This window comes from Cebus imitator, unplaced genomic scaffold, assembly GCF_001604975.1.
Source record: "Cebus imitator isolate Cc_AM_T3 unplaced genomic scaffold, Cebus_imitator-1.0 Scaffold14, whole genome shotgun sequence".
Classification (NCBI taxonomy): domain Eukaryota; kingdom Metazoa; phylum Chordata; class Mammalia; order Primates; family Cebidae; genus Cebus; species Cebus imitator.
Window position 1 is genome coordinate 1105153 of NW_016107329.1, and position 10151 is coordinate 1115303.

General features: G+C 41.0%; 1 protein-coding gene across 1 annotated transcript; it reads right to left on the reverse strand.

Moving 5' to 3' along the window:
- Positions 1-299: 299 nt before the first annotated feature.
- LOC108284477 (60S ribosomal protein L29-like) lies at positions 300-877 on the reverse strand. Its single transcript, XM_037729391.1, has one exon. It carries the CDS (start codon positions 858-860, stop codon positions 405-407), a length of 456 nt encoding a protein of 151 aa, XP_037585319.1. The 5' UTR covers positions 861-877; the 3' UTR covers positions 300-404.
- Positions 878-10151: the final 9274 nt, after the last annotated feature.

The following is a 10151-nucleotide window of genomic DNA, read 5'->3' on the forward strand; positions in this document are numbered from 1 at the left end:
ATGTATTTGTAAAGTTTCAAAAGTTCTTGTTATTGATTTCTAGTTTTATCCCATTGTGTTCAGAAAAAAAAATTAACATGATTTAAATCCTTGTAAATTTATTGAGACTTATTTTGTGGCCTAATATGTGGTCTGTCCTGGAGAATGATACATGTGCTGATAAAAAGAATGTGTATTCTGCAGCTGTTGAATGCAGTGTTCTGTAAATGTCTGTTAGGTTCATTTGGCCTACAGTACAGTTTAAATCCAATGTTTCTTTTTATTTTTTCCTGTCTCAGTTTTATTTATACAAATAGCACAGGAGAACCCCAGCCCCATGCAGATGGCAGCCCAGGGAGTTGCACCAGTCCTTCTGTCCTCACATTGGCAGACAGAGATATCTACTCTGAAGCTTTTGTAGGGGCCTATGTACCTTTGGGAGCCTGAGCTGGAACTGAAGCTGGAGCTGCAGCCTGGGCCTTGGTTTGATCCTTGGTCTTGGCCTTGGCCTTGGCCTTTGGCCAGCAGAGCCTGAGCTGCTTGGTAATGCGGGCATGAGCATGCTTCCCGAGCTTGGGGTGGGCAATGTAGGCAGGACGATTGAGCTTGGGGCTGACACCCTTTGGGAACTTGGTCTTAACCTCCTTGGACTTTATGAGGACCTTGATAGCTTCGGCACGTGCACTCATGGCCTTGGCATTGTTGGCCTGCATCTTCGTTAGGCCCTTCTTGTTGTGCTTCTTGGCCCAGAGCATGTTCCTTAGGAACTTGGGGTCCACCCCCTTAAGAGATTCATATCTTTGTGATCGGGGTCTCTTGATATCATTTCTGTGCCATTTTCGGGACTGATTGTGTGTAGTGTGGTTCTTGGACTTGGCCATATCTGCACCTAAGCCATGGCTCCTGAAGCACCTAGAACTGGAAGAGACCATCCAATGTTTCTTTATTGATTTTCTGTCTGGATGATCTATTGATGTTCAGTGCTCACAGTGGGATGTTAAAGTCCCCAACTTTTATTATATCATAGTCTGGATCTCCCTTTAGTTCTAATATTTGCTTTATATATCTGGGTGCTCTTGTGTTGGGTAGATGTATATCTACAGTTGTTATATCTTCTTGCCGAATTAATCTTTTTTCATTATATAATAAACTTCTTTATCTCTTTTTACCATTTTGACTTAAAGTGTATATTATCTCAGATAAATATAGCTACTCCTGCTTGCTTTTGGTTTCTGTTTTTGCTTTTGTTTTTGAAATATCTTTTTCTATTCCTTTATTTTCAGTCCATATGTTTCTTTATAGGTGAAATGAGTTTCTTGTAGGTAGTATATAATTGGGTCATTTTTTAAAGTCTATTTACCCAGTCCACGCCTTTTAAGTGGAAGATTTAATTTATTTACATTCAAGATTAGTATTGATAGATGAGAAATTACTCCTGTCATTTTGTTAATTGTTTTCTGATTGTTTTATATATCCCTTTTTTCTTTCTTCTTATTTTTGTGTTTATCATTGTGGTTTTCTGGAATTATAAGGGTTTTCCTTCTCTTTATCCTTTGTTTATTTACTCTATCAGTGAGCTTTATACATCTGTATGTTTTCAAGACAGTGATATAATCTTTGACTTCAAATTGTAGTATTCCCTCAAGCATTTCTTGTAGGGCTGATCTAGTGATAATTAATTCCTTCAGGTTTTGCTTGTCTGGGAAATACTTTATTTCTCCCTCATTTCTGAAGGATAACTTTGCTAGGTTTCTTATATCTGCTTCTGCATTCAATATATTGTAATATGCTGATTTGGTTAAACTATATAAGGAGCATTCAGACTAACAGAAATAAGTATTTGGAAAAGGTAGGAGTATTTTTAATAACCTTTTCAAATAATTATGGCTATTCTTCGTTGATACTACACCAGAATTCTACAAGTGATAGTTTCGTAAAAGTTAATTGCAATGATCTGAAATCATATTAATGAACATTTTGTACTCTGTAACATTAAAATCAATTGGTCTTTCTTGCAATCAAATAGTATGATTTTGTAACATCATATATTGGTCATTTGGAATATATTGGTTCATTGAGTTAATTAATTCTTCCAAATGTGGACACATTTTACTTCAAAATATTAAAAAAGTGTCAATATCACCCCTAATCTCAGTAAGTGCTGAGAAACTGTCAAATTCACAGTGACAGACTTGAGTATCTAATTTTATCTTGAAAACCAAATTTTGTTTTGTTTTGTTTTTTAGGCTACAGTAACCAAAACAGCATGATACTGGTACCAAAACAGAGACATAGACCAATGGAACAGAACAGAGGCCCCAGAAGTAATGTCACACATCTACAACCATCTGATCTTTGACAAACCTGACAAAAACAAGAAATGGGGAAAGAATTCCCTATTTAATAAATGATGTTGGGAAAACTGGCTAGCCATATGCAGAAAGCTGAAATTGGACCACTTCCTTACACCTTATACTAAAATTAATTGTAGATGGATTAAAGATTTAAACACAAGACCCAACACCATAAAAACCCTAGAAGAAATCATAGGCAATACCATTCAAGACATAGGCATAGGCAAGGTTCTTCATGACTAAAACACCAAAAGCAATGGCAACAAAAGCCAAAATAGACAAATGGGATCTAATGAAACTTAAGAGCTTCTGCAAAGCAAAAGAAAGTATCGTTAGAGTGAACCAGCAACTAACAGAATGGGAAAAAGTTGTTGCAATCTACCCATCTGACAAAAGGCTAACATCCAGAATCTACAAAGAACTTAAACAAATTTACAAGAAAAAACAAACAATCCCATCAAAAAGTGGCCGAAGGATATGAACAGACACTTTTCAAAAGAAGACATCTATGCAGCTAACAAGCATATGAAAAAAAGCTCATCATCATTAGTCATTAGAAAAATGCAAATCAAAACCACATTGAGATACCATCTCATGCCAATTAGAAGGGCGATCATTAAAAAATCTGGAGACCACAGGCTGGGCCGTGGCTCATGCCTGTAATCCCAACACTTTGGGAGGCCAAGGCGGGCATATCATGAGGTCAAGAGATCGAGACCATCAACATGGTGAAATCCTGTCTCTACTAAAAATACAAAAATTAGCTGGGTGTGGTGCTACGTGCCTGTAGTACCAGCTACTTGGAAGTCTGAGGCAGGGCAATTGCTTGAACCCGGGAAGTGGAGGTTACAGCAAGTCGAGATCATGCCACTGCACTCTAGCCTGGTGACAGAGCAAGACTCTGTCACACACACAAAAAAAAAAATCTGGAGACAACAGATGCTGAAGAGGATGTGGAGAAGTGGGAACAGTTTTGCACAGTTGGTGGGAGTATAAATTAGTTCAACCATTGTGGAAGACAGTGTGGCAATCCCTCAAGGATTTAGAAATAGAAATACTGTTTGACCCAGCAATCCAATTACTGAGTATATACCCACAGGATTATAAATCGTTCTATTACAAAGACACATGCATATATATGTTCATTGTGGTACTTTTTACAATAGCAAGGACTTGGAACCAACCTAAATGCCCACCAACGATAGACTGGATTAAAAAAACGTGGCACATATACACCATGGAATACTATGCAGCCATAAAAAAGGATGAGTTCATGTCCTTTGCAGGGATATGGATGAATCTGGAAACCATCATTCTCAGCAAACTGACACAAGAACAGAAAACCAAACACCACATGTTCTCACTCATAAGTGGGTGTTGAAAAGTGAGAACACATGGACACAGGGAAGGGAGCATCACACACCGGAGCCTGTTGGGGGATGAAGGGGCTAGGGGAGGGAGAGCAGGAGGTGGGGGTATTGGATAGGGATGGCATTAAGAGAAATACCTAACGTAGATGATGGGGGTATGGATGCAGCAAACCATGGCGTGTGTATATATGTAACAATTCTGCACGATCTGCACATGTACCCCAGAACTTAAAGTATAATAATTTTTTAAAAAGAAAACAAAAATTTTATGATTGGCAAAAAACTGTCAGTTGTTTTTTTAAAAAACTGTAGGCTCCTAACATGCAAATAACATGTAGTGGGTGGAGGGAACATATAGCAACTTATATTATTATGAAAATAACCTTGACCTTGAGGATACCCTGAAAGGGTCTTGGGCAACCCAAGGAGTTTAAGGACTTACTTTGAAGCCCACGCTCTTAACTACTTTCGACATTTAAAAGCAGAGGGAAAAAAAAAAAAAAAAAACAGCAAAGAATAGACTAGCTAGAGAACTTACTATAATACCTATGTGGATCCAACTCCCACCAAATTATAAATTTACTTATCATTTCTATTCTTACTTGAAAACCTTTTCAAGGATGCAGTTTAATCCCTTAACTAAGAAAGTAGAATTACCTTTATTGGGCTTGCAACATCAGTTGGGCTTATGATATCAGGTACAAGGGCTAAGAGCTTCTTCTAGGATGTTCGATGTGAGCCATTTCCTGAGCAGCTTCTTACAGAAAAAGAACTTAGCAGACCTAACTTCTTACACAGCTTTTTGTGATAGTTAAGATTCTGCAATATCTATCTGAATCCCACTTAGACTCTTACAATCTGAAGCGAGTACACTAAATTCCACACCCTCAAGCTGGAGTTGCAACACTCTAATCCAATATTTTATGAGATTCTATAGCTCAAGTTCACTGATTCTAACGTGATTGTTCGGTGCTGACTTCCCATAGCATTCTTCCTCCAATGCTCAGTACTGACTAACTACCAAGTTAGCTATGTCCTTGTTTGTGTTTTTGTTTTTTTTTTTTTTTTTTTTTTTTTTTTTTTTTTTTTTTTTTTTTTTTTTTTTTTTTTTTTTTTTTTCATTTTTTCGCTCTTGCTACTTAGGCTGGAGTGCAATGGCGCGATCTCGGCTCACCGCAACCTCCGCCTCCTGGGTTCAGGCAATTCTCCTGCCTCAGCCTCCTGAGTAGCTGGGATTACAGGCACGCGCCACCATGCCCAGCTGATTTTTTGTATTTTTAGTAGAGACAGGGTTTCACCATGTTGACCAGGATGGTCTCGATCTCTTGACCTCGTGATCCACCCGCCTCGGCCTCCTAAAGTGCTGGGATTACAGGCGTGAGCCACCGCGCCCGGCCGTCCTTGTTTTTAACTAAAGTAAGTTATTTTTGCCTTGTTTCATGAAAGGTTTAAGAGGCATGGCATAGTGTTTATGCGTGCAGGTATCCAAGTCAAAAAGACACGAGTCTTAAGTTCAATCTTTCTGAGCCTCCTAATGAGGTTCCTTATACATCTTATATAGTTATTGTGGAAAAAAGTAAAAGACACCATTTATGGAAATGTTTAACATGCTATTAGAGCCAGAGTTGACCTTCAATAAATGTCATTTGTTTAGGTTTACAGAAGAAGATTAGATCATTAAATATGAACAAAAAGTTAAGATTAGAACCAAAGAAATTTTAATCCAGAAAAGACTTTTAAGACAATGGGGCAAGTAGAATACAGATGCAGAAGCCGTATGGTGCAGAGGACATGGCAATGGGCCACCAAGGTCCCACATCAGTAACCTGGAGCCCAGCGGCTGCCTTCAGGGGCAGCCCCTTGAGCAGCAGTTATCATTACAAGCAAAGGAGCAAAGGCAGGGAGAGCGTGCTGAAGCCAAAGGGAGCAGTCACAGTCACAATAGAAGAGGGACAACCAACAAGGGATGGGAGGTCGCAGTCAACCACAGATATCCAGGAAGGGTGAAGCTATGGAAATAAATACCCTGGCCTTCCTGTCTTATCTCCATCCCATCTCTGCCAGGACCTCCCATTTACTAGGAGCTAGGAATAAAGAAAACCCATTGACAATAAAGGTCATTCTCTCAGAGCACAGAGAAGAATGAAAAAGGACAGAAAGTGGACCTGGATGGGTAAATGAAAAACATCCAGTGCACCGTGATCCCTCAGTTTAAAAGCTGTCTTTTTTTCACCTGTGCCCTTATTTTCCCTAGCCCCCAGCAAGACAGGGATGTCCCATTCTGGTTGACCTGATGATGAGCTGGCTTAAGCAAGCAGCATAAGCATCTTCTTCTCCCTGTGGAAGAGACTTTCCCAATCTCATCTTCCTGTAGTACTGATGGCCTCATTCCCCCAGGTCCCTAAAGTCACCAGGTTCTCAGCAGTTTGTTTCGTCAGAAAATTCCTATATTCCGTTGGCAGCCAAATCTAGACTGCCTGGTTTTCAAACCAAGGCTGAGTTTCCCCCTGATGCTTTCACTCTTGCCCCATAAAAAAGGGGACGCTGCTGAAATTCAACCCCTATTGTGTATCCAGCAGACTTGAGAACATTTCTCTCTGGATAAAGCAGGTGGAAGGGGCTGGGAAAACTCATGACTTCTCTTCTTCATGACTCTGCCTTGGTTTTCCTTTCTCTTTAAAGCCTACTTCATAGAACGTGGCATTAAGCCCTGACGTGTGACACTGGCGCCCTGTGTGGGCCACCACCCAGCCCAGCAGGAAAGAACACAAAAAATAGCTACTTTGCAAGCCGTGGGTCACCTTACTGTAAATGTCAGAAGGTAGGTTGATGCCCTCCTTAATCTGTAAACTTCGTGGGTATACACAAAGCAAATACAAAGGGTCGTGAATATGCCTGCTCATGAAAAAGACTTTCTGTAACAGATGTTGAAAGAAAATTTAGAACGCTAATTAGTGTAATTCTTAACGGAAAATTGTAAACAATATGTGTATGTCATAGTTGACATGAAAATAAGTCTCATTCAATTTAGCAAATATCTTTTTAGCTCCTGTTATGCACTCTGAGTTTTGGTAAGAATAAGGGAAACAAAAGGTGGGGCTGAGAATTTAGTGAAAATAAAATTGGGACCATTCATATGGCAATAATCCTAACTTGAAAAATAACTTGCTACTTCATGACCAAATGGAATGATCCTATTCTTACAGCCAAAAATTATGGCATCTCTTCCCAGTGCTTCTCCCTCCTTCGAGGAGCTGGCCTGCTCACCCCATGGCTGGAATGGCAGCTCCATGCTCTCACTGACCCCAAATCCCTGGCCACAGTTGATTTATACAGGCTTGGCTTTCTAAGCTAAGCTGGTTCAATGGGATTTGGGGGGGATTTTTGACCATATGACCCAGAAATCCAAATTAACCCCTCTCTGGCATTAAAATCCAAAAAACTTTTGAAGATTATGGACAAAGAAAAAGACAGTCTTTCATTAGTGAAACCATGACATGTAAAACTCAAGGATTCGGTGGACACGTGTCCCATCATGTGCAGAAAGTGCATGAAATAAGGAAAAAGGAAGCCCACCTACTGAGTGGACACGCAGTCAAGACCAGGGAAAAAGCCCCTGGTGGTATTTGCTTACCTGGTTCCATCAGTTCTCTGACTCTGCGCTCTCTCTTCCCTGATAGAGTTTTGGAAGGTCAGTACTCCCTCAGCTCTGAAGATACCCTCTGAGGCTGACAGCTCTCACCTAATCAGATGAAAGTCACTGCATCTTTAATAAGTCTCCTAAGTAACATAGCCTCGTTGCACACACTTCAATAAACAGAGGCATGTCCTGAGCTGTCTTGCCATAATGGTGACACCTCTAAGGAGTCAGGGAAATCAGGAATGGTCCAAGGCACTGCTGGCTGCGAAGGTTGTTTGTGCTGGAGTGTAGCTCCTCCAGCACACTGACCTCCCTCTCTCCCAGGTCCTTCCACAGGCTCCAGTGCTGCTTCCCCTTGTCTGGGAAAGGGGAACTCTCCCTCCCCCACCGATGACTCTGTTTTCTCCCCTGGACACTTACTTTCTGCTGTCCATGGTCCCCACATCTCAACTGTCATCAGTATGACCACTTATCTGGTGTTGAGAGAACATAGCTGCCCAGCGGAGGGAATTGTAACTGCCCTAAATCCAGCAGAAACACAAAAGGACATGAAATCCCCTACCACTTTGTGAAATGTGAGTTCAGTTCTATGTCAGTGTGTAAAAGTAATAAATGTTCTCATGATGGCAAACAAAATTGAAGGACTACCAGGGCTGTCTTTGGGAGAGACCTTCTTCCACTATGAAGATGTCTATTATTCCAACACCGCTATTGCTTTAGTCACCGTGCATACCTATAATGTCACCATGTTCATGTACGTTCTTCTTGTCATATCGGCATACACTCTTATCTATCACTAAACTCCAGCATTGCTGCTACCAATTAGGAGCATATTCTAGTGTGTCACTAAAGCATTAAAACGTCACTTGTAGCTGGGTGTGGTGGCTCACACCTGTAATCTCAGCACTTTGGGAGGCTGAAGCAGGCAGATCACTTGAGGCCAAGAGTTCGAGACCAGCCTGGCCAACATGGTGAAACCCTGTCTCTACTGAAAATACAAAATTTAGCTGGGTGTGGTGGCGCATGCCCATAATCCCAGCTTCTCAGGAGGCTGAGGCATGAGAATCTCTTGAACCTGGGAGGCGGAGGTTGCAGTGAGCCAAGATTGCACCACTGCACTCCAGCCTGGGCAAAAGAGCAAGACTCCACCTCAAAAAAATAAAATAAAATAATTTTTTAAAAAGCATGACTTCTCTAATGTACCCATATCATAGAAGTGGTACCTATCCTAACTAAATAAGTGATTTCATTACTTTAGAAAGGGATCAGAATCTTAAATCATTGCCTAGAAGTAACTTTGAGCTTATTGTTAAAAAATCACCTATGAAAGTCCTCCTTTTGGTTTAAAGTTTGTTAAATGGCATATTTTTGGCTTAGGATGGGAAGTGATTTTTCTACTAAACTAATTTGTCCGTGTGTCGTTATGATTTTTATCTCAGGAGTCTTTGCAAACATTAAGAAATTCTTCTTTCTGATCACCTTATATTATAATTAAAACAGTTAAGCCAGGCGCAGTGGCTTATGCCTGTAATCTCAGCACTTCTGGAGGCTGAGGCAGGTGGATCTCAAGTGGATCTCAGGTGGTCAGGAGTTCAGGACCAGCCTGGGCAACATGGTAAAACCCTGTCTCTACTAAAAATACAAAAATTAGCTGGGCCCAGTGGTGCATGCCTGTATTCCCAGCAACTTGGGAGGCTGAGGCAGGAGAATTGCTTGAGCCCAGGGGGCAGAGGTTGCAGTGAGCCGAGATTGTGCCATTGCACTCCAGCCTGGGCAAGGCATAGCAAGATTCTGTCTCAAAAAACAAACCACAACAACAACAACGAAACAAGTTACTGTTTGTTACTAGCAGAAACTTGTCTTTACCTTAGCATTTAGGTCAAGTCCAACATGTAAAGTCCTTGGATTATCCAAAAATAGATTATAAACGAAATAACTTCTCTAAAAGAGAAAAGCAAGAAACATCTACTTTGGAGTGTACACTGTTGCAATAAGCTGATTTAATACCAAAGTGGAGACATTTTTAGCCTACTTTCCCAACTGAGACCAAACAGATGCCTTCTCGTTTGAGGGGGTGTCACAGGGAATCGTTTGAGCAGTCGTCACATATGTATGCTCAACAGAATTCAGCATAAACAATTGGGAAATTGCAGTCTGGTAAGAAATTTGTGATTAGCTCATCTCTTTAGGTACATTCATACTATGAAAGACAGAACTGCTTGCTTGGTTTCTCTGAATTTCCATTTCTCCAGCCAGAACGGTGAGCTACAAAGATGACATCGATAATAGAAATCCTAGAAACTATTAACCATAAATATTTATGGAGTACCTATTCTGCTCAAGGCAGTTTGCTCAGCAAATCTGAGAATCCACTGTATCAAAGATGTCTTAACAACATGCAGCAGCTGTTATTACAGTTCTTGTCTTGCCTAATAGCAAAGAAGGCAGTCTTTACTGTGTTGACATCTGCCCTGGAAGGCATGCCTCCGAGCATGGCTGCGCTTTTTCATCCTCAACTAAGGACCTCTGCATCCTGGGGAATTCAGTTAAATGGTTCAATCTGGGAGAGAGGGAGGGCAATCCCTCAGCAAGGAAGAGTTGTGAAAGACACAGGAGCTGTGGCTGACGGTCTATCTAATAAGGATCATGTATAACAGTGACACGTGCCAGTCTCATTGCATGGTAGTCACGTGATTCAGGACCTTTCTGTTCCAGCTATTCCTGACAGCCATGCTCCTCCCTCTCGCTCAGCACAAAGATCCTGCAACACCCTGACGATGGTCTTATGTTCAGTGCGGTCACCCGCAC

Bases quoted from the DNA above. Each gene is read 5' to 3' on its own strand.
- LOC108284477 (XM_037729391.1), bottom strand. From the start codon at position 860: ATGGCCAAGTCCAAGAACCACACTACACACAATCAGTCCCGAAAATGG.